Genomic DNA, 24,031 nt, shown 5'->3' with positions numbered 1-24,031 from the left:
AATCTTCTTCTTTAGAAAACAGCCTTTTTGCTTTGCTTGTTTATTGCGCCACTCAAAAGAATTAAACCAAACAGAGTCAATCTACCTCTTCTTGTTTCCACCAATGGCATCATATCAGAAACTTGTCAGGTTCTACATCACAATCTTCTTCTGCTTCTTCTTATCTTTGTCTTCAAGTCAGAAAGTCACCTTGAGTCTCTACTACGAAGCTCTATGCCCCTTCTGTGCAGATTTTATCGTTAACCACTTGCCTCAGATCTTCCGAAACGGCTTAATCTCATCCATCGATCTCCACCTCGTTCCCTGGGGCAACGCCCTTTTCAAACCAGATGCCACCATTCTCTGCCAGGTCTCTTCTTTTAGTGTTAGTACTACATAAGGTTAGGATGCAGCATTTGATTTTGATCAATGCTTTTTTGTTGCTCTGTTTTTTTTTTTTTTTGTAGCACGGGGAAGCTGAGTGTGCGCTCAATGCAATTCATGCCTGTGCAATTGACGCATATCCTGATGTCGTTAGTCTCTTAAATTTACCCTAGAGAGAGTATGTCTCCATATAAAAAAGGCTTGGCTGTTAATAATCATAGCACAATTTTTCTCTATTGCATTGCAGATGAAGCATGTCGGATACATCTACTGTACGGAACGACTGGTCTTGGAAAACAAGCTCGAAAAATGGGCTGATTGTTTCGAATTGGTTGGTTTGAGCAGAGCAGCGCTTGATTGCTACATCAATGGCTACGGCCACCAGGTAAAACAAATCCTCTCCACAGGATAATTTTAAACAAATTGAGCAAAGAAATGACATTTATATATGTGCACAGCTTGAACTGAAATATGCTGAAGAAACCTCGGAGCTTAATCCAGCACATACATTTGTGCCATGGGTGGTTGTGAACAACCAACCACTTCAAGAGGTTAGTCTTTCAAGTTAATATAAACTTTCAAAATCAAAGGAGAAACAATGTTTTTAACTTGTGGTGGGTCTTTTCGTGAACAGAACTACCAGAACTTTGTAATGTATGTATGCAATGCTTATGGGAGCAGCCAGGTGCCAGAAGCGTGCAGGAACCTCAACAACTCGGTGAAGATACAAAGCACGTTTAATAGTTCAGTGGAGAAGCTAAGTTATAGTCACCAAGTTTGCTATGCCAATCAATAACGTTTTGAATCTCTAGGGCACTAAAATGTTTGGGATATCAGAAACTTCCTTACCATTCGAATTCTGCTCCACTAGAATTTTCTTCTACAATAAGTAACTGATGATTTGCAACAAAAAAAAAAAAAAAAAAATCTGCAGAGAAAGATACATATAGCTAAGAATACGATATAGTAAAGCACTGATTCCTGCACGAACACGAACAAGTTGTAACTTACAAGAGAGACTGTCTGCATCGAATCAAACTTTTCGTTTACTCTTTTGTCTAGATCAACCATACCACCTGCCATATGTTCAGTCAAGGAAAAAAAGAAACGCACACAGAGTAGAGATAAATTAACAGCAAAGTATACAGCCCGAGGCTGAGGTCTAATATGAAAATATCCTGTGAAACCCTATATTTTTATCATACTGTATATGGGCATCCGCAGCTCCACCTCACGTGATTGTTTTGTAAGAACGAAGAGAAGCTACTAGGAGTTTACGAAGTCAGCTTCACAACGACTTTTGGTTACCAGTTTTAATCAAATGCTTAATTTATTAGATTAATTACATGTGGGTGCGTTAATTGATTATACTAATTAGCCGATTACATGTGCCGGGCAATAAAAGACGACCAAACAATATAAAGGAAAATGACTCGATATTTAATGCAGTCGTATTACAGTGTACTACTTACTCGGGGCAGGGCTCATTTAATCCCCAAGATTTTATTTGATCTTTTTTAAGTCAAACAAATGTCTTGACTCTTAATTCTAACGACTTGTTTTATGCCTTAAAAATACTTTAAATTTAAGGAGATTCAACGTAAGTTTGGACTTTGTCAAAGTCAGCTCTATGCCTCTCCATTGGACTTTCAAAGTTAACTCAAAAAACTATCATTTTAGAAAAGCGTGCAAGCTAGGAAGCCTAGTTATTGTCATGTTCTGTCTTATTCTTTTTCCTTTCGTCTCCTTACTGCTTCATCAAATATCATGGAATCTGTTAGAGAATGATACAGTCCCTCTCTTGTATCCTTGTTAGCAAGCATCTTTTTCTTCCAAAGCCGTTATCTTCACTTTTTCTACCAAAACACATCCTCAATTTGTTTGCTTTTTAGTCAACCCTCGCTTGATCATTCATGAGCAGAGCAAGATCAATGGTCTCACCACCCATCTTGCTGGTGATCATCACAGTGATCCTTGTCCGAGCTCAGAGAGCCACGTCAGAGACGACAACAACAGAGTTCATTTTCCAAGGTTTTAAAGGAAACCAATCACAATTCCAATTAGAAGGAGATTCAACCATCAAGTCCAACGGACTGCTGAGGCTCACTGATCGAAAATCAAACCTTGCAGGAACAGCTTTCTACAACAAACCAGTGAGATTGCTCGACAATAATTCAACGGTTCGTTCCTTTAGCACATGTTTCGTCTTTGTCATCATGCCTTCAAGCGCAAACAACAGAGGGTTCGGCTTCACCTTCGCACTATCGCCAACCCCAAACCGTAGAGATGCGGGAGCGTCGCAGTACCTGAGGCTTCTCAACGAAAGAAACGATGGTGATCCGAGGAATCACGTATTCGCAGTGGAGTTCGACACGGTACAAGGATTCAAAGACGAGACAAACCGAATAGGCAACCACATGGGTCTAAATTTCAACAGTCTGTCTTCAGAAGTGCAAGAACCAGTGGCTTACTACAACAAGGATGGGAAGAAAGAAGAGTTCCAGCTTGTGAGCGGGGAGCCAATCCAAGTATTTTTGGACTACGAGGGACCAACCAACACGCTTAACCTCACAGTTTACCCAACAAGACTTGGATCAAAACCGAGAGTTCCCTTGATCTCAAAACAGGTTCCTAAACTGATAGAGATCGTGCAAGAAGAAATGTTCGTAGGATTCACGGCAGCCACGGGGAGAGACCAATCGAGCGCACATTACGTGATGGGTTGGAGTTTCTCAAGCGGTGGACCTGTTGCAGCAGCTACGCTGAATCTCTCAGAGCTTCCTCCTCCTCCTCCTCCAAATAGGGAGAAGAAGAGAGGCTACAATGTGAAGATCATCGCTCTGATCGTAGCTTTATCAGCTGTTATATCGATAATGTTCCTCTTATTTGTCATCTTCATGATATACAAAAGGAGACTGCAACAAGAGGAGATTCTGGAGGATTGGGAAATCGATCATCCCCACAGATTACGATACAGAGATCTCTACGCGGCTACTGATGGATTCAAGGAGAATACAAACCGGTGAGATTGCTGGAGACCAACAGAAATTCCACAAACGCCACCAGGGTTCGTTCTTTCAGCACTCGTTTCGTCTTTGTCATAATCCCTTCAAGCTCTAGCAGTGGAGGCTTTGGCTTCACGTTCACGCTATCTCCAACCACTAATCGTCCCAATGCCGGATCCGCACAGTACCTGGGAGTTCTCAACAAAGAGAACAACGGGGATCCTAGGAATCACGTTTTCTCAGTGGAATTCGACACGGTACAAGGATCCGGAGACGACACTGACAAAATCGGAAACGACATCGGTCTTAACTTCAACAACCGAACATCGGATTTCCAAGAGCCGGTCGTGTACTACCAGAACGACGATCCAAACAAGAGAGAAGACTTCGAGCTGGAGAGTGGCAATCCGATTCAAGCTCTTTTGACTTACGATGGAGCAACACAAACGCTAAACGTCACCGTATATCCTGCGAAACTGGGGTTTAAACCGACTAAACCATTGATCTCAAAACAGATTCCAAAACTGTTGGATGTTGTGCAAGAAGAAATGTACGTTGGATTCACAGCAGCCACGGGGAAAGGAGACCAGTCGAGTGATCATTACGTGATGGGCTGGAGTTTCTCAAGCGTGGGAGAAAACCCCATTGCAGCTACACTAGACCTCTCGGAGCTTCCTCCTCCGCCTGCCACCAAGAGGAGAGGTTTCAGTTCTCAGGTCATCGTTTTGATCGTGGCTTTATCGACCGTTATGCTCGTCATGCTTGTGTTACTCTTCTTCTTCGTCATGTACAAAAAGCGACTGCGACAAGAAGAGACACTGGAAGACTGGGAGATCGATCATCCTCGCAGATTCAGATACAGAGACCTCTACGTGGCCACTGACGGATTCAAGGAGGCTGGGGTCATCGGAACCGGAGGATTTGGAACTGTTTACAAAGGGAAACTGGCGAGCTCGGATCTAATCGCAGTGAAGAAGATCGTTCCAAATAGCAGGCAAGGTGTTCGAGAATTCATGGCGGAGATCGAGAGCCTAGGGCGTGTGAGGCACAGAAACCTAGTGAACCTCCAAGGATGGTGCAAACACAGAAGCGATCTCTTGTTGATTTACGATTACATCCCCAACGGAAGCTTGGACTCGCTTCTCTACAGTGTTCCGCGGAGAAGCAGCGCCGTTCTGCCGTGGGACGCGCGTTTGGAGATCGCGAAAGGAATCGCGTCTGGGTTGTTGTATCTCCACGAAGAATGGGAACAGATGGTGGTTCACAGAGACGTGAAGCCAAGCAACGTTCTCATCGAATCAAACATGAACCCTAGACTGGGAGATTTCGGACTAGCGAGGCTTTACGAAAGAGGATCCATGTCGGAGACAACAGGACTCGTCGGGACGATCGGGTATATGGCGCCTGAGCTAGCCCGCAACGGTAAACCCTCTGATGCTTTCGCGTTTGGCGTTCTGCTCTTGGAGAGAAAACCAACGGATTCCGGAACCTTCTTCTTAGTCGATTGGGTTATGGATTTGCACGCCAGGGGTGAGATTCTCAGCGCAGTCGATCCTAGACTTGGATCTGATTACGACGGCAGAGAAGCAAGGGTCGCTCTCGCCGTGGGATTGCTCTGTTGCCACCAAAAGCCGGCGTCTCGGCCGTCAATGAGAGGGGTGCTTAAGTTTCTAAACGGAGAGGAGGAAGTTGTTGAGATTGATGATGAGTGGGGGTATTCAAAATCATCACGAAGCGATTTCGGATCAAATTTTGTAGGATATGTTTCATCGTCGACCTCAATACCTTCTTCTTCTTCTGCGTTCGACACCAGGATCATTTCGACTTCTCATGTTACTAGCGGTGGATACAGGAAAAAGTGTCTATTTCAATATGAACTTGACGCGTCGTATCTATTCATTCACGAACTTCGTACTAGTGCGTATTCCACACTGAACTAAACAAATTTTTTAAAATACTATATGAATTTTATGCGTCATGTCTATTCCTTCACAAACTTTATAGTAGTGCGTATTTCATATTGAACAAAACCAAAATCAAAAAATACTACATAGACTCTCAAAATCGTGTTTATTTCAATATTGAGTGTTAAATGTGTTAGTCATCCGTTAATGTATCAAAACAACGTCATTTTATATAAATTTGTGAAATTAAAAATTAAAAATGAAATACACTCTCAAAATTGTGCTTATATCTGTCAAAAGTAATAGTCATCATTGATTTTATCAAAAACTATTTTGGATAAATTCTATGAAATTGTCCGTCGTTTTTTAATTTTTTCATTTTACAAAAAATTTATCCAAAATAACGTTATTTTAATAAATTAATGTATGACTTGACTAACACCTTTCACTTACTGACAAAGAAAGACTAACATCTTTGACGGTGTTACATATAATCACGATTTTAAGCGTCAAAAGTGTTCGTCTTTTTTTTGTCAGCAAATCAAAGGTGTAGTCATATATATATGTACACTAACCGTCAAAAGTGTTAGTATTTTTCTGTTTAAGAAATCAAAAGTGTTAGTCATACGTTAATTTATCAAAATAACGTCCTTTTTGATAGATTTTATAAAAAATAAAATATTACAAATTGACGGATAATTTCATAGAATTTATCCAAAATAAAATCTTTTGATAAATTAAAGCATGACTAACACATTTGACAGTCAATATATAAGTACAATTTGAGAGGTTTTTGGTAAATTAAAGGATGACTATTACATTTGACAGTCAATATATATAAGCACAATTTTAAGAGTCTATATTTTATTTTGATTTTTAATTTCACAAAATTTATTCAAAATGACGTTGTTTTGATAAATTAACGGATGACTAACACATTTAACGCTCAATATTGAAATAAGCACTATTTTAAGAGTCTATGCAGTATTTTTTTATTTTTGTTTTTCAATGTGAAATACGCACTACTATAAAGTTCGTGAAGTAATAGACACGACGCATAAAGTTCATATAGTACTTTAAAAAATTTGTTTAGTTCAGTGTGGAATACGCACTGCTACAAAGTTCGCGAAGGAATAGGCACGACGGGTAAAATTCATATATTTTAATAGGCATTTTTTCCGGTGGATATATATCTTTCTTTTTTTTGACTGATAAATTATTCAAAGCCACATCCCTTATTGTTAAGGAAAATTTGATAACAGGACTTTTCAGGTCCCTATCAAATGTTGTAGTGTAAAAGATTGTCGAACCAATCCTAAGTGATTCTAAAGCAAAGGGAATGCAAGACCATGCTTAATCTAAGTGCAATCAGGTTTTCAATGATGATATGAACTAGAACTATGCTAAAGTGCAATAAAGAAACAAGCTTTCAATCAATCTTGGACAATAGGACTCATGGGGCTAGGCATTTGACTTTAAGTGATTAAGATCCAATCTAAGGATGGCAAACTTTCAATCAATAACTTCCTTAAGTCTAGAACACTGAAATAAGCAAGCTCTATGGTCAAGAAGAATGCTCATTTGCTTTAATCAACTAGACATCAAAGGTCTTTGAGCCTAAAAGATCTAAGCAATCATTAAGGATGAGTCTACTAACTATCTAAACTCCCTTAACACAATGGTCTTTGTGTAAGGTAAGTTTAGAGCAAGCTCTACTTGGTTCAGACATTTCATCAAACACCTTGTGGGTGGGAAATGTCTAGAGCTCTAGAATAAAGAGGCCAACATTAATCTAGCATTAAGAGAAGTAGACAAGCAAGGAAACAAGAGATCTAACACTAAGCACCCTTAGATCTTCACTTAATCACTCTAATCACCCTAACCCATGAATCCAAAAGGTAACTACTCACTAATAGACATGAATAACCCAAAACCCATGGATGATTGAAGGTTAATCATGCTTAGTGGTCAAGATTGATTAATAATCACAAGAGATATAGATGAAAAGAAGCTCAAGATTAAGTCCTTCACCAAAATAGCTAATGTGATTACAATCTAAACAAGATATCCCTCAAAATTAGGTCTAAAGGGTATTTATAGAAGCCTAAAAACGAGTTGGGTCAACCCAACAATCCTGGATCAACCCAATAAAAAAAGCAGTTTTTTCGCCCGTAGCGACCTTGCTTCCCGCTACAGGTAGGTCGCTACAGAACTCTTCAACTCTTCAGGATCTGTAGCGACTTTGCAAGTCGCTATGGTGGTCGCTACGCTCACTCGGGTGGCCTCCTAGCGACGTGATCATGTCGCTACGCAGAGGTCGCTACGGACACTTAGTCATTTCTTGGGTTCTGGCTTCTCCCATCATAGTGACTTGGTAAGTCGCTACGCATGTCGCTATGATGGCTCGGGTTGCGTCTTAGCGACCAGGCGAGGTCGCTACGCTGATGTCGCTACAGGGTTGATATGCCTCCAGTAGATTGATCATAACTCCTTCAATACAGATCCAAATGACTTGAAACCACCTCCATTAGAAAGCTAACTCAATTTACTTTGTCTTCCCAAAATTTGAGCTTCAAAAGATAGTTTAAGGCCTTCATCCATGTTCATCTTTCACTCTTTTGACTCAAAACCCCTCAAATGTCTCCAAAGTCACCAACAAGCATCTCCAATATCTGATAGAGACAAATGTAATGCAATGCGACCTAAATGCACTATAAATGCATGCAAAGGAACAATATAAGGACTAGAATGAAGCTTAAAAACATGTAAATACACAAGATATCAACTCCCCCACACTAGTCCTTTACTTGTCCACAAGTAAACTTTCAAAAAACTAATGTAGAGAGGTTTGAAGGTGGGAGCACATAAGCAAAAGAAACACTTAGAGCACTCAACTTGACATCCTAAAGAAACATAGCAAATAGCATGAGCAAACTCTCTTATTATACTCTAGCTTCTCTAGGCCTATCAATACTCTTATACCTTTACACAAGATGCAATACTCATCAACCAACAAGTCTTCTTAACCAGCCCTCACATTGATTCACACACACACACACACAAGGTGAATTCTCACAAATGGGCACATGATCTCAATCATTTGGCTAGGTGATCAGATGGTCTAATATGGATGAAAAGGAGGGTTCAATGCATCATTTTAAGGTGGCAATCACTCAAGAATCAAGGAGCTTGATCATTATGCAAAATTTATCTAAGACTAGGAGCAATTCATGCATACATGGATTCATCCTCATCATTCTACCCATTCCTAAGTAATTACAAATTCTACACCCCTTTCATTCATCCCATACCCCAAAATAACAAACACTCACATCACTCACCCAATAAACAACTCTCTTTTCTTATGATTTAATCACTAAGGACCTCTTATTCACTTTTCTAAGCTCTAAAATCTTTTTATTTTCCATTCCCCGCTATCTTTTTGAATCTTTTTTTCTTTTCTTTTCTTTTTTTCTTCTTTTTTTTTTTTTTTCTTTTTCTAATATAGGGGGAATGTCTCAAACAATACAAACAAGAGCTTTCTTTTCTTTCTATTCTAGGTCCTTAGGGCTTTTCTTTCTCATAACACCCTATTGCTCATCTTTCTCACACTCCAAACCCAAGACATTAAACCTTTAAGAAACATACACCCACTCACCATCCTAGAAGCTAGCTCAAATGATGACCCTATGCTAGCAAGAGATGAGAACAAATCCATGTCGCTCCCAATACTCTCAAGATTTTGCACATGACAAACTATCAAAAGAGGCCTCACTCATGCAAATCAATGTAGGCTTCAAAGAATGGTAAGGGCTTTAGGGTAAGGGAGTGCCATTTGGGTTAACAAAGAGTGGTTCAATGGAAAAGATAACCCAAATGTGTATGAGATCCATGATCAAGTATGCAAATGCCCATATGCAAGAAAGATTAAGTTCATTTAACTCAAGATTCAGGTTGGAGCTGGTTTCAAGAACAATGCCAATATCAAGCAAGCAAACATGTTTCAAGAAGAGTTTTCAAGGCACGAAGCATGCAAGGCTTTCAAGAGATGCACAAGCTACTTGATATGCTTAACTAGGGTGTCAAATTCAGTGCAAACAAGTGTTCTTTACAAGGCATTATCAACAGCTGCTCCATATGCAAGTGAATGCAATCTATATGATCTAGACTCAATCCTAAGAATGCAAGTGATGCAATTACATGATTCTTTATGCATTTTTCAAAATTTTAATTTTTATGGCTTTTTTATGCATATATGAATGCACAATGCAATGCATGAGACGCACAATCAACAAAGCAAACATGATCAAATACTTGGTACCTCCCCCACACTTAAATCACACAGTCTCTGTGTGAATAAGAGAGAAGAAGATACCGAAAATATGATAAAAGCAATGGTATGTACAAAGAAGGGTTGGAGTGATACCTCAAGTGGAGAGTGAGGTGCGGTAATGGGTGTCTAGAGCTGGAACTTGGACCTGGCCTGAAACTTCTACCACACTTATTGAAAACATAAAGAAATGAAAATTGCAAATTTATATACAAGGATAACCATGGGAATTCCTCCCAAGTGAGCTTGTTTTGAGTCACTAGCTTGACTACCTTTTCTCTTGTACTAGTGAGAAGGAGGATCCTTCCCACCTTCCAGAGTGATGGTGAGGACTTGAGAGAGAAGCTCTTGAAGCTTGAGTGGATCATCTTGGAACTGTGGAGTGATGATGGCCCTTGCACTTGAGAATGGCTTAGACCTTCCCTTGTACTTGATCTTATACTCAATAGCTCCATCCTTGAGCTTCATTGGATGAAGAGTGAGGGTGTGAGGAGTCTTCTCAAGAGGTGGAGGGTGAGATTCCTTCACAATCTTCTTCTTGCCATGGGAGGCCTTTGTGGCTTCACTCACCTCCTCCTTTTGAGCACTTTCCAAGTGCTCATCACACTTCTCCTTAGGGGACTCTTCACCAAGAACCTCTTTCTCAATACCACTCAGCTCAGCCGTTGTCTTCTCAATGGAGGATGCTCCACAAGTTATTGTGCCACAATACTCAGGTTTCAACTTAGGTGATTGAAGAGGGTATGAGACAGCTTTGTTCACATTTAGGAGTGTGACTTTGTTGTTGGCAAAGTCTATGCAAGCTCCCACTGTTGTGAGGAATGGAGTGCCAAGGATCAATGGGACTATCTTCCCAGTTGCCATCTCCAAAACAGTGAGGTCTATAGGGATGGTGCATGCTCCAAGCTGCAAAGGGAAATCCTTGATGATACCAATTGGGGTTGTAGAAGAGGAATCCCCAAATTGGAGCGTAGATGTGTCTTGTAGCATGTGCTCAATCCCTAGACTCTTCATCACCTCAAGTGAGATCACATTCACACTTGCACCAGAATCCACTAGAGCATCATCAAAGTTAAGCTTTCCAAGAGAACAAGGCAAAGTGAACATCCCTTGGTGCCCTAGTTTAGAGAGGGACTTGGGTGGGATTGGTGGATCAAGCTTGAGTGTAGAGATGTCCAGGAGCTCTGCTACTTCAGCTTGGTGGTCTAGAATGTCTTTGATGAGCATCATCTGGACATGAGCAGCTTGCATGTTGTGAATCTCTGGAAGCCTTACTCCAATATCACTCAAGTCTTTTCTGAATTTGGAGACCACCTTCTTTTGAGCTTTGGTGAGGAATCTCTCTGGAAAAGGGAGCTTGTCATAGGGGGATAGCTCAACCTCAGTGTCTTCCTGCTTCACCACATTCAGCCTCTGATCAGATCTTCTCTCAACTGGTTTCTCAGCCTTGTGCTCTCTGCTCTGCTTAACCTTTGCTGCAACTATCCTGTCAGCTTCTTGCACAATCTTGGACTCAGCTGTTGCAACAACCACATGTTCAACCTGTTCAATTTCAGTTCCAAAGACCAATCTTTCAATCTCATCTACCTCTCTCTTGTAGTTGGCGACCTGAGAAGTGTCACTAGAGAGGAGAACATTGCAATGTTCTCTTGGGTTTGCCTCTGCTTTCCCTGGTAGAGTTCCCATAGGCTGCTTGGAGGATGAAGGCAAAGAAGCAACCTGGCTCTCTAAAGCTTTGACGTGAGAGGCAAGTTGCATGTACTTGTTGTTGAGGTCAGAATAAGTTCCATCAATCTTGGCATGAACAGCCTTGAACTCATCTCCAATGTCCTTAGCAAATTTCCCTTGAGCTTCTAGGATTTGTTTGAACATAGATTCCGTAGTTGAACTTGGAACTTGAGCTTGAGAAGAGCTTCCTCTAGCTTGAGTAGGCTGGTTGCTTTGATAACCACCTTGTTGGTTGTTGTAGAGGGGCTTTTGCTGGTAGTTGTTTTGATATTGAAAGTTGGGCTCTTTCCTATACCAAGTTCCATTGTTGTTGATAAAGCACACCTCTTCATGTCCTTCCAAGCCATCAATCTTCTTGATCTCAGCAACCTGCTTTTGTTGCTGTTCCCCAACTGATTTCATCTGATCCAGCTTAGCTTTGTTGGCAAGAAGTAGGTCCAACTTCTCTTCCAAAGACTTGAGCTCTTTCTTGGTCTGCTGATCATCACTTCTGTTGACTCTATCATGATCCTCACTGTATACTGAGTCACTCTTGGCCATGTTCTCTATCAGCTCCTCTGCATCCACCTCGTTTCTGCCCAAGAAGAATCCATTGCTGGCTGTATCAAGTCTGTTTCTACACTGTGGTATAGCTCCCCTGTAGAAGGTACTCAACAAGCTTTCTTTGGAGAAGCCATGGTGTGGGCAATGAGCTTGGTAGCCTTTGAACCTCTCCCATGCTTCACTGAAACTTTCTAAGTTCCTCTGCTGAAACCCAGAGATCTCATTCCTGATCTTAGCTGTCCTGGAGATGGAGAAGAACTTGTCTAGAAAGGCTTCCTTGCACTCATCCCAAGTAGTGATAGAGTCGCTTGGGAGAGACTTCTCCCACTGTCTTGCCTTGTCTCCCAGAGAGAAAGGAAAGAGCCTGAGCTTCAAAGCATCTTCTGACACTCCATTGGTCTTGGACAAACCACAGTAGCTATCAAACTTGTCCAAGTGGTCAAAAGGATCTTCAGTAGCAAGACCATGATACTTGTTGTTCTCAATGGTGTTGAGCAGTCCTGACTTGATCTCAAAGTTGTTGTTCTCTACAGCAGGTGCTCTGATTCCCAACATATGACCATGAATGTGAGGGCGATCATAGGTTCCAATAGCGCGAGCTTGGCGCTGTGGGTGTTGTGGTCGAAGGTTGGCAGCTCCTTGACCAATTCCCTCTTGGGCAGCTTCCAAGGGGATCTCTCTATCTTGATTCGGGTTCTGATGGTGAGCCATATCAAAACCCAATCTGTTGAAATGAGCCTGTTGCTCCTCTTCTCTCCTTCTTCTTATATTCTCTCTTTCCAAAGCCCGGATGTCTGATACCAGAGGAGTGAGGTTTGTAGTCCCTCTACTTCTCAAGTTCATACACCTGAAATGAAAAAGAAAGAGGAAAAAGCAGAGCCAATATCACAATAATAATAAAAATGACTTAGTCTCAAGCAAATGACTAAATCCCAATGTCAAAATCACAATAGAACTTGGCAACGGCGCCAATTTGATAACAGGACTTTTCAGGTCCCTATCAAATGTTGTAGTGTAAAAGATTGTCGAACCAATCCTAAGTGATTCTAAAGCAAAGGGAATGCAAGACCATGCTTAATCTAAGTGCAATCAGGTTTTCAATGATGATATGAACTAGAACTATGCTAAAGTGCAATAAAGAAACAAGCTTTCAATCAATCTTGGACAATAGGACTCATGGGGCTAGGCATTTGACTTTAAGTGATTAAGATCCAATCTAAGGATGGCAAACTTTCAATCAATAACTTCCTTAAGTCTAGAACACTGAAATAAGCAAGCTCTATGGTCAAGAAGAATGCTCATTTGCTTTAATCAACTAGACATCAAAGGTCTTTGAGCCTAAAAGATCTAAGCAATCATTAAGGATGAGTCTACTAACTATCTAAACTCCCTTAACACAATGGTCTTTGTGTAAGGTAAGTTTAGAGCAAGCTCTACTTGGTTCAGACATTTCATCAAACACCTTGTGGGTGGGAAATGTCTAGAGCTCTAGAATAAAGAGGCCAACATTAATCTAGCATTAAGAGAAGTAGACAAGCAAGGAAACAAGAGATCTAACACTAAGCACCCTTAGATCTTCACTTAATCACTCTAATCACCCTAACCCATGAATCCAAAAGGTAACTACTCACTAATAGACATGAATAACCCAAAACCCATGGATGATTGAAGGTTAATCATGCTTAGTGGTCAAGATTGATTAATAATCACAAGAGATAGAGATGAAAAGAAGCTCAAGATTAAGTCCTTCACCAAAATAGCTAATGTGATTACAATCTAAACAAGATATCCCTCAAAATTAGGTCTAAAGGGTATTTATAGAAGCCTAAAAACGAGTTGGGTCAACCCAACAATCCTGGATCAACCCAATAAAAAAAGCAGTTTTTTCGCCCGTAGCGACCTTGCTTCCCGCTACAGGTAGGTCGCTACAGAACTCTTCAACTCTTCAGGATCTGTAGCGACTTTGCAAGTCGCTATGGTGGTCGCTACGCTCACTCGGGTGGCCTCCTAGCGACGTGATCATGTCGCTACGCAGAGGTCGCTACGGACACTTAGTCATTTCTTGGGTTCTGGCTTCTCTCATCATAGTGACTTGGTAAGTCGCTACGCATGTCGCTATGATGGCTCGGGTTGCGTCTTAGCGACCAGGCGAGGTCGCTACGCTGATGTCGCTACAGGGTTGATATGCCTCCAGTAGATTGATCATAACTCCTTCAATACAGATCCAAATGACTTGAAACCACCTCCATTAGAAAGCTAACTCAATTTACTTTGTCTTCCCAAAATTTGAGCTTCAAAAGATAGTTTAAGGCCTTCATCCATGTTCATCTTTCACTCTTTTGACTCAAAACCCCTCAAATGTCTCCAAAGTCACCAACAAGCATCTCCAATATCTGATAGAGACAAATGTAATGCAATGCGACCTAAATGCACTATAAATGCATGCAAAGGAACAATATAAGGACTAGAATGAAGCTTAAAAACATGTAAATACACAAGATATCAAAATTGCATTATCAAACCAAAAAAAAATCAAATTACGAAAGTAACCAAAACTTCTACCGATATGTCTTTGGTCCACTATCTAACCAACCGATCCCTACCTCAACCAAAATTATGTATTGCCAACAGATCAAACCGAAGTTTTCAAAGCCATTTACCAAGAGGAAGTTGTGATAATACAAATAACAAATCCAAATCAGAGACTGCATAAAAAACTTAAAAGAACCCCCCCCCCCCCCCCCCCCCAAATTGAAAAAGAAACATAAATTCTTATTTACAAAAAATATAGAGATTAGAAATGCTATGTGCAGAAGAAGGATGAGATAAGCTATAATTAAAGAGGGTAGGGATTGTTCAGCGCGGAACATGAGCGTAAGGAACAAGAGTTGGGTGGTGGTCACAAGCAACGAGAGGCAATTTGTCAATGTACATTAACAACCTCTTCACATTCTCCTTGTATATCTCCGGTAACTCCACTATCTCCCTGTTCGAAGTGTAAACCCATAAATCACCAGAATTCACTCTTTTCAAGCTCCCTCTACAGAACGGGCACGACTGTGACCTCAACCGCCTGTTTAAACACAACAACAATATTCTTATTACTGCAACTTAAAAAAAAAAAAAGACTATTAAGTGAGTAAAGAGGAGGAAGCATTTTTTTCACCAGTCTCTGTAGCAATTTATGCACATGGAGTGATTGCAAGTAGGAAGAACAACTTTATTGCGAATCTCCAAGCAAATGCCACACTCTTCCTCCCTCTCCAAATCCACCTCTGACATCTTTCCTTTCTCTGTTGTGTCCTTTCTCCGGTATCTTTTCTCGCATATCTCCTTTTGCTTCCTTTCTTCTACATCGTTTATCCCTCCGTGAACTTGCAATAGCGAAGGAAACAACACATCTACAGCAATACCCAAATGGAACATTATTATTGGACCAACTTCCTAATCAAAAATATTAGTTAATAACTAAGTGTACCATAGAACTCTTTGATACTAGCTTTCCGTTCATGAAGCGACATTGTGGTCTTCCCATCAACATATGCCTATCAAAAAAAAAAAAAAATAGAGAATCACAATATCAAGTCTAGACAAAGAAAAGGTCCGGAAAGAATAAACTCTCAAAGAGTTCTAAAAAAGGAAAAAGAAGAAGATGGTAGACCTTATAAATAAAGATCCGAAGCAATCCTAAAGCGCCAGCGAAATGACAATCAGTCCACTGAAGAAGGAAGAGAAAGAGATGAGCCGCGGGGCTGTAAGACAGTCTCATCTGCACGAACCCACCATCACACTCCTCTGGATACTCGGATGCCCTTCAAAAAAAAACAGAGAGAGAGAGAGACATCAGAATGTTTGTGATTATTAAAACAAGTCTTATAAAAAAAAAAGTCTTATACTATAGTAAAGGTCAAACTTGTGGATAGAATCCCATTATATATATGTATGATAAAAAATAATTGACAGGTTAGAGGAAGAGTGGTGGTGGCGTCTGAGACTGGCTAATGGAATAAATTGACATTTTTTACAAAAGCTGGCGTAAACGCAAAGTCTCAAGATTCATTCTGACATCAGCAAAAGCAAGCAAGCAAACGCAATCAGACAACAGCAGAGATTCAAACAAGTATCATTCCAGACTGAATAACCCATCTGGAATCTTCGATAGAACTCCAACGAAGGCTGTGTACACAGTTTGATCTATCGAACCGGAAAACTCAAAAAAAAAAAACAGCAGGCAAACCAGAATAGAGTAAGCAAGAGACATCAATCAAAATTTCCAAAGCGATCATCTACGAAGAACACAATCAGATTCCATGGGAAAAAAACAAAAAAAAAAAGAACATAAACTTTGCGTGTATTATTAACCAGAGATGAGAGAGAGAGATTTACAGGGTATTGGCGAACTGGATATCAGCTTCGAGAGCTTTGAGTGAATCCTTGAACGACTTTCGCATTTTTTTAAAAAAATTTGCGTCTCTTAACGATCCAATATATAAACCAGAGCTTCCAAGCGTGCGACAAAGACAAAACAAAACCCTAGTCCCTTTTTTTCCTAATCTTTGAGATCAAACTAAAGCCTAAAATATCGCAAACCTTAACAGCTCGAATAGATTCTCTCTCCCATTCCCATGGAAGATCCTTTTTTCTGTAGATTTATACTCACTCAACCGTGGAGAGGTAGCGACAGGGAGAGAGAAAGAGAAAGAGAAAGTAAGTTTGCCTAAATTCGCGTAGAGCACACGTAATCAAAGATCACACAATATTTAACATTAACAAAAGCGAACAGAGCGTCTGAAGTAAAGGCTCCTTCCGACCTTCCCTTTTTTTTTGTTCTACAAGGAACTTTGGGAACTAATTATTAAAAAGTTAGACATTACTTGTGGTATTACCGAATTACCATAAAACCCTAGCCTGGGCCCCACGTAACAAGGACGAGGATAATATTATTTATTTAACTGAGATAGAAAAAAATTGAGTGACAGGACGTGTGTCACTACTCCAGGCGGCGGTGGTGTGTGCAACTGTGCGCCTTGTAAGAGATACGTGACCGACATGTATCTGCGTGTCAATGGGGACCACCATCACATCCCACGTGTCGTGATATATAAGCGTATGAACTAGCTTTTAACGTATTTGGGTAGTAGAGGATACCAGACTTAAATGCAAATACGTAAACCCTTAAGGGATTTGTTTATGAAATATTTGCATGCTTGGATCTCGTAATGCCTCGTAATCTGCTTACTAATTTGGCTTTTAGGATACGTATATGACCTACGTGTGCTTTTACATGAATGGATCTAGGCAAAAGGATCAAACAATTATAGCTTATTTGGTGACATGATTTGTTATCATTATTAGACAAGTTATTAATAGCGATAATGACTCACCACTAATTCAACTTCGCAGTGATGGGCAAGAAATAGATCAATTTTTTTCTTTTTGAACTCTCGTCACAGATCAATTTGTTATCAGTTTTTGGTAAATTAATCAGCAAATAAATCATTAACAAAAATATAAGTCTCATATAAAATATAAAAAAAAATAAGTTACAACAATTTATAGAACTATGATCCTTTTACATGATTTTTAACATTTACTTAGATAATAATAATAGTAATAGCTATTTTTTGGTTCTGTTAGATTATTTATACACAAATCAAATTGTATAAAAGGTCATTTTCTTTGTTTTTCATAAAGGAATGCCGACGTCCTCTAAATTCTAAAACTAAACGCAATAAAACGAGGGTGGCGATTCAAGTACAAACAAAGCAGGGCATAATGACAATCATACTATATCATTGGCCTCAAACCTCACCATTTGTCTCATTATCCACACTAACTTATTTTAAGATATAATTATACTTTTTTTTACTCTAAATCTATATTGATCATGTCATACAAGTGGTCCATACAATTCCTATTCCTGATATTATCCTAACTGTTAGTTGTACCAAACTTTTATATTCTATAAAAGTCATCTACATTCAATTGACGCCTAAGATATAGTAACAAAAATTACTCCACGTTTGAATTGACAGTGTTTGGTAAGTATTATTTACCTCAGTATCAGTTTCTTATGTTCAAGAGATTGCTCCGTGGAAAAATAATGGAATGTCAGAGAGGGATGGACTCCTGGTCGATGAGGATGTGGTTGGGAATCTTCAAGTTAGATTCACCTAAGTTCCATCCAGCAGTATCCAATTTGAACAAGAAATCATCAAACTTGTTCTCCATCTCCGACAAGCTTTGCTTCAGCCAATGGACCACACTATCTTTGTTTTTCAAGCTTTCTTCCATGTTCTCGTATAACCAATATGCTTGCCAAAGACATCTCAACACGTCTCCGCTTGTCGCATTCACCTGCATTATTAGTTTCACAGAGATCAAGTAAAAGGCAGAAGGAATGAGTAGAATACTAAACTAACCCACAAATTATGTTTAAGGAAGGTAGTTTTAAATAAGAACTAATAAAAAGGGTCCAGAGATAATAAGAGCATGTAAGCCTTAATTGATAGATAAAATAATAAAATTTTGACTAAATCACCAAAGATATCCGAGAGTACTCTCCGACAAGTGTAGAAGCTTTGTTCATTCAATTAAGCCGATATTACTGAAAAATAACTCCTATGTCGTATGCAGTATGCTACTCCAGTAACGTATTCTAATTACAAGAAGCAAAGTATAAATCAGCTCCCCATTTCTTCTAAGTCATAACTTGATATGCTAAATTACCCACCAGTGAATCTCTATCAGATTACTCGAAAGACAAACAAGATATTAATGCTTCATGAGTTCTATGATCGAGTACATTTTTTTTAATAGGGCCCCGCACGTACCTTAAAGGATACAGAAAACTCGGTATCCTTGTTCAACTTATTCAACGTAAGAATATAGTTCTCCTTTGTGTATATCTTAAGGAGTGCTTTAACCTGGAAGTCAATGTTTAAAATATAAGATCCTCTCAGGAGTACAGATGGACGTAGTTAAAATGGAAGAAGAAGATTACCTTAAAAACAGATTTCTCCAAACCAGATATTTCTTCAAGAGAAACACCAAAGATGATCCGAGGTTTCATGAATCTCTGCCATACCAAAATGTTTTCTCGCTTGTTGCAGTCAACATACCCTGTCAAGAGACAAATATGGGTCTTACTTCGAGGTTTAGTAATAAGCTAGAAAAAAGGAGGAACATTCTAACCTGGTACAACAGAGTGCACAACATGAGACTGTACTAGGATACGCGCACGCTTAAGATTTATCTGGCATTATTTCATAATTCAAATCAAAGTATTATTCAATTTATCCGGGGTTTTCTTCTCATATTAAATTTCAAGTTTGTAGGAAAAACCATGTGAGAAGAACTCTTACTGTGTCAAATCGTAGGACTGCAAGCGACTGGTAACGTAGCCATAGATGAACAAGTCTTATGCTCGTCCATGTAAGCGACACAAAGGGAAATGACTTTACAAGGCCTGGCGTGTCCTGCATCAAATATTACAGAATGCAAAGGCTCAACATAAAGCCAGTAAAATTTTAACAGGATCAAACTTGGGACTTGTAATGAATAGATTTGAAAGAAAGAAAGAAGCACAAAGAAAAAAAGTAACATACAATGATAAGAATGCCTAGACCAAGACCAATAAGCTGGGCAGCAACTTCCCACACTTCCTCCTGAGATGTTGAACAAGAATCAGAGACTGCTAACAGAGATAAAACGTACATGACTTAGCATACCTTGGCTGCTACCTCGCCAAGATTTCCTGAGATAGCAAAATGACTCTGTATGACCCTGAATGAAGGATCTCTCAATCCTCTAGCCACGGCCTAATTCAAATAGAAATATTAGAAGGTGCACTCTGTCAATCAATGCTTTAGCCGACGTGAATTCTTGATAAATACTAAAAATATAAATGAAAGATTTGCAGGTGGAAGGAAAAGGGAACCACCTTGGCGAGATTTCCTGTGGATGCTAATAGTAGGAACTGGGTTGGATATAGTTGTGTGGCCAGATCAAAGAAGCTGCAAAAACAAAAAGAAACGCAATCAAATGCTATACATTGTTAATGGCTTGAAGTCCTATACTACAAACCTTCCAGCACTGCCAATAAAATCAGCATACATGCGCCATTGTTTAGGATCATCGTCAAAAAGACTACCGAAACGTCCACCTGGAAAAAAAAATATAATCTTGTTAGTGAAGAGGTTCTTAGATAAGACCAAGAACGTTTATTAGTGTCTTCCCATGGTTTCCCTACCAATAAGAAGACGGCCAAGAGCTCCAATACCATCCTTGGATACCCATCTGAAGTTAGAGAGAAATAGACCATAAGAAGTTGGGGGGGGGGGGGGAGAGCAAACAAACAAACAAACAAGGTGAGATAGCAGTGGGAATAAAAAAGAAAACCTGATGGCAGCAGCAGAAGCAGCAGCAGTAGCGGCAGGAGAAGATCCAGAGAAAGATCCAACGCCAACAGCTTTGAGAAGACTAGAAGTGACTAAGACATTACAGATCCAGCCGGTAACATTGGTAGGGAACTGCCAGAGCATGTAGTCCAAGTAATCATCTGAAACAGACCCTGTTGATTTTTACATTACAAGAGAATATTAAACTCATTGAATCTACATCATAATCATAATTAGGATCCTACAACCAAATAAAGAAAAAGGAAAGTGTACCAGGAAAGCCGGAGGGAAAAACAAAATCCTTGACAAGATCAGGAAGCCAAAGCGTATTCGTTTCTGAGCCCACAGTTTGGTATCAGGCTTAGGCTCACGCTCCTCTAGAAAGCCTTGTAAAGGCGAGTCATCATCATCATCATCTAGCAAATATCTGCACACTAAACAAAGTCAGTTATGGACATGTTTAAATCATGGGGGGGGGGGGGGGGGGGGGAAATAAGAAGGCTGGGACCTTTTGGAAGTTCCATTCCCGTATCTCTCAACCACAATCGAAACTCCTCCTCCTCCTCCTCCAACTCTAACACTTGTATCAACAATCAATCACTCATCCGGCCGTAATTTAAATGACTAAGACCAAACCACTCTAACTCCTCGAGAATCAAAAAGTAATGTTCACCTCTTATTATCATTGGTGGCTTCTTCTTCGTCTGACTGAGCACAGCGGCACCGCAACTGCTCCTCCACACGCCGTCGTTTCGGCTTACAGGATGCCGCTGTTCGAGTTCGTGGAATGTGAAGAGGCAACGGCAATCGTAACGTACAGTGCATGACTGACGAGCAATATTACTATTTGAGATTCAGAGTCTCGTTCGTTACACGTCTTCCGCTAATCTCTTCCTCTTCCTCCTCCTTCAGCCGCATTTTTCCAAATAGATAGAACGAACTCCCAGTCCCATTTCCGAAGCGGTCCGGTTTCGAATACCCATCAAACCGGTTTTTATTTTATTTATTTCTTAAACCGAAAAATTAAACGTAAGCAATTCCGCAATTGAGAGAGTTTCGAATCCCCAATCAAACCGGTTTTTATTCGAAAAATTAAACGCAAGGGCGGACACAAACAGACATATTTATTACCCCCATACATGGACCCAACTCTGCCTTGTCGGCTTCATGATTCAATTCAAAAATCATGTCTACCACAGAAACAAAAAAACATTCAAGCAATACACACACAAACAGCAAGAAAAGATAATTGGTTTACGGGGAAAAAGGGCTTCAGCTTTGTTCATCAGTTGTGTTAAGAGGAGGAGGAGTTGCTGCTGCTTTCTTGCGATTATCGTCCCCTATTTTTTGGTACTCCTTCTCACTCGCTGCTATCAGTTTCTTCACGATATCAAATGTTGTCAGCTTTATACTGAAAACATCATGATAAAACACAAGATGAGAAAGCTGCCTTCTTCACAAGTCTATATAAGAAACTTACCTGCTGTTTGGCATGCTTTTCAGGGCATTGGGGACAAACCCACGGTACAATCCAATCACTCCTTCACGTTCTATGATACCTATTCATCGGTTTTAACGAGGTCACTCACCCGAAACTAATCTTATTCAAAAGCACATTAAGGATGTTTTTTCTTTTTACCTGAGAAGGCGTCAAATACGGATTTATAAGGAGTACCCTTCAATTGCATCTGTCTTCTTATGGTATCCAACGGATAGCATGTACCCGTTGCAATAGCAGCAGCCACTACTGCTGTTAGCAAAGATGACTGTGTCTTCTTTTGATACTTCTCTGGCAAAGATTTCTTTACCCTGCATCCGGAGTATCAATAATCTAAACAAACCTTGACTGAAACATTTTCAGATGTGTAAAGGACTTAGCAGACTTACAGATCAAAGACGCAGAAGTTGAGGGCAATGTAAGGAGCTATACTTAAAAGCGAAGGACCCAGACCGTTATAAAATGATGCAACTCCTTCCTCCCTCAGCATGTTCAAGGCTACCTACATGTCACATCTTGCGCTTTTATTTTGAAGACTTTATGGAGCTTTAGAGTTGGTCTATAATCCAATGTACATACCTGGGACATGGTTCGATACCCCGGTTCAACAGCTAACCTCAATCTCAGCACATCTAAAGGATATGTAATCTGCATTAAAAAAGGTTGCAGTTTCTTAAAGGTATTTAAGATTTGCGCCGAGACTAGATGAAGCAGATAAACAACACTAGTTACCAGAGTAGAGGTCATTCCAGCACAAGCACCAGCCCCAAGCCTTCCAAGAACAGACAATTGACCGTCTTCTCCCCTAAAGAGTTTCTGTATTTTAAAAAAAAAAACATAAATGTGCACAGTGAATAGACGGGTTCTGAAACTTAGTGAAATGATAAACCTGATAAGATGATTGAAGATCACATACCTTGTATGTTTCATATGCAAACAACTGGACCGCGCTATAAGGCACAATCCTTATCACCTGAAATATTCAAAAACGACTAAGATTTTGAGCAATCAAAATCCACCAAATTACAAACCACAGCCTTTTATGTAAAGAGATTGTCAGAGTACCTGAGGCAGGTTTCCTTTCCAATAACCTTTAACACCTTCTTCTCTTCCAATAAGCATAATCGCCTGTAGTTATATATAATATTCCAAAATTACAGAACCAGATCAACAACGAGTCTACAGTAAGAAGAAACAAATTTTCTACACTACATGACTTTAGAGGATATTATATACCTCTATGAAACCAATAGCCTTCTTAGCACTTTGTTGCCCAGCTCGAACACCATGTGTCTATAATAATTCAAATAAGACGTCAATTAGATTGTAAGAATAAAAAAAAATATTACACTGTGTCTATAACAAGAACACAGTCACACCACAAAGAAGGTTCTCTTAAGAGATATCTTTGTGACTTGAGAGATAATGAAAGTAACAGCATGATAACATCATCTCATGGAAAGATCCAAGTAAGTTGTTCATCAGACCATATCTACTACATATGTAGCACAGAGACTAGTTTCTAATTTAAGTGTATGAGAGACATTATATATGTTGTTCAAAAAGAAAAAGACATTGCATATAAACGACGGCGTACTATTATGCTTACTCATATGTAGTAGAATATAAACTAGTCCAAAACGACGGCGTACTATTATGTTTACTAGTAACATTTTTTCTTAATTATTAAAAACAAAAAATGGAGAAAAAAAAGAGAAAAGAAAACACGTGCGACAAAACCTTGAAGTTGTTGAGAGAAAGCGTACCTGCATAAGGAGCTTAATACGGTCAAGCGGTGCCGTGACTGACTTTGCGGCAGCTCCGGCGAACGCTCCGGCGAAAAACAGAGCGGCGTCTTTCGGTACAAATGACAAAAGAGCGACGGGATTTTTCAAAAGCTGAGCCGAAGTAGGCGCGAAATCATCCTCTTCCTTTGGAATCACGACAGAAACGGAGGCGAATGCTCCACGAGATTCCCTTCGATCTCTCCTAATCGCAACCGATAAGGAGGCGAAATTGCTAAGAACGCCACCGCTGCTTTTGTTCGCTCTCGAAGGCAACCTCCATGAAGGTTCACTGGTGGTGAGAGCGAAATCAGAAGTCTTGAGAGAAGGGATACTACGGAATTGAAGTTGAGATTTCTCTTCTCCCATGCCTGCCGGATTGATAATGTCTGTCTGATTCTTCTTTTTAGTTCACGCCTCCTGAGATTTTTAATTGCCCAAACCGGAGTCCAATGTATAAATTGTCTTCGGTGGTGG

The 24,031-nt window shown here is 39.9% G+C and overlaps 6 protein-coding genes and 1 non-coding gene across 9 annotated transcripts; 3 read left to right on the top strand and 4 right to left on the bottom strand.

Moving 5' to 3' along the window:
* Window positions 1–20: 20 nt before the first annotated feature.
* Window positions 21–1,306, top strand: LOC130509486 (gamma-interferon-responsive lysosomal thiol protein). The gene is made up of 5 exons (XM_057005593.1): window positions 21–349; window positions 447–512; window positions 611–748; window positions 822–914; window positions 998–1,306. Exons 1-5 carry the CDS (start codon window positions 104–106, stop codon window positions 1,157–1,159), a joined length of 705 nt encoding a protein of 234 aa, XP_056861573.1. The 5' UTR covers window positions 21–103; the 3' UTR covers window positions 1,160–1,306.
* Window positions 1,307–2,244: 938 nt separating this feature from the next.
* On the top strand, window positions 2,245–5,870 carry LOC108835993 (L-type lectin-domain containing receptor kinase VI.2-like). Of its 3 annotated transcripts, none has more exons than XM_018609208.2 (2): window positions 2,245–3,378; window positions 4,269–5,870. In XM_018609208.2, the coding sequence occupies exons 1-2, from the start codon at window positions 2,277–2,279 to the stop codon at window positions 5,306–5,308; spliced, it is 2,142 nt and encodes a 713-aa protein (XP_018464710.1). In that variant the 5' UTR covers window positions 2,245–2,276; the 3' UTR covers window positions 5,309–5,870. The 3 variants fall into 3 exon arrangements, with proteins under 3 accessions (XP_018464710.1, XP_018464711.1, XP_018464712.1); XM_018609209.2 differs by having other exon boundaries at window positions 2,245–2,553; window positions 3,435–5,520; XM_018609210.2 differs by having other exon boundaries at window positions 2,245–2,524; window positions 3,391–5,519.
* Window positions 5,871–9,731: 3,861 nt separating this feature from the next.
* On the bottom strand, window positions 9,732–12,584 carry LOC130510153 (uncharacterized). Its single transcript, XM_057006506.1, has 3 exons — window positions 12,518–12,584; window positions 9,936–12,322; window positions 9,732–9,764 (listed from the first exon to the last, which is right to left on the bottom strand). Exons 1-3 carry the CDS (start codon window positions 12,582–12,584, stop codon window positions 9,732–9,734), a joined length of 2,487 nt encoding a protein of 828 aa, XP_056862486.1.
* LOC130510354 (small nucleolar RNA R71) lies at window positions 12,001–12,107 on the top strand. The gene has a single exon (XR_008944026.1). It is a non-coding gene; the product is annotated as a small nucleolar RNA R71 (small nucleolar RNA).
* Window positions 12,585–14,510: 1,926 nt separating the features above from the next.
* LOC108838076 (E3 ubiquitin-protein ligase AIRP2) lies at window positions 14,511–16,683 on the bottom strand. The gene is made up of 5 exons (XM_018611057.2): window positions 16,260–16,683; window positions 15,535–15,685; window positions 15,352–15,418; window positions 15,040–15,274; window positions 14,511–14,946 (listed from the first exon to the last, which is right to left on the bottom strand). The coding sequence occupies exons 1-5, from the start codon at window positions 16,322–16,324 to the stop codon at window positions 14,730–14,732; spliced, it is 735 nt and encodes a 244-aa protein (XP_018466559.2). The 5' UTR covers window positions 16,325–16,683; the 3' UTR covers window positions 14,511–14,729.
* Window positions 16,616–21,238, bottom strand: LOC108845739 (protein root UVB sensitive 5). Its single transcript, XM_057005587.1, is given in 16 exon segments — window positions 16,616–16,928; window positions 17,930–18,230; window positions 18,707–18,799; window positions 18,877–18,995; window positions 19,068–19,128; window positions 19,238–19,351; window positions 19,481–19,540; window positions 19,604–19,693; window positions 19,816–19,888; window positions 19,959–20,037; window positions 20,125–20,171; window positions 20,274–20,445; window positions 20,546–20,626; window positions 20,629–20,699; window positions 20,781–20,846; window positions 20,946–21,238. Coding segments are annotated over 15 exon segments (1,524 nt in total). The 5' UTR covers window positions 21,098–21,238; the 3' UTR covers window positions 16,616–16,928; window positions 17,930–17,984.
* A 141-nt stretch (window positions 21,239–21,379) lies between these two features.
* LOC108847218 (thylakoid ADP,ATP carrier protein, chloroplastic) lies at window positions 21,380–23,995 on the bottom strand. Its single transcript, XM_018620406.2, has 10 exons — window positions 23,537–23,995; window positions 23,007–23,063; window positions 22,836–22,898; window positions 22,687–22,743; window positions 22,503–22,586; window positions 22,350–22,418; window positions 22,160–22,272; window positions 21,912–22,081; window positions 21,753–21,831; window positions 21,380–21,683 (listed from the first exon to the last, which is right to left on the bottom strand). Exons 1-10 carry the CDS (start codon window positions 23,921–23,923, stop codon window positions 21,545–21,547), a joined length of 1,218 nt encoding a protein of 405 aa, XP_018475908.2. The 5' UTR covers window positions 23,924–23,995; the 3' UTR covers window positions 21,380–21,544.
* Between the last annotated feature and the right edge of the window lie 36 nt (window positions 23,996–24,031).

Source organism: Raphanus sativus, chromosome 3, assembly GCF_000801105.2.
Source record: "Raphanus sativus cultivar WK10039 chromosome 3, ASM80110v3, whole genome shotgun sequence".
Taxonomy (NCBI): Eukaryota; Viridiplantae; Streptophyta; class Magnoliopsida; order Brassicales; family Brassicaceae; genus Raphanus; species Raphanus sativus.
The sequence above is the reverse complement of the archived record's forward strand: the minus strand, read 5'-3'. Positions and strand labels throughout refer to the sequence as shown.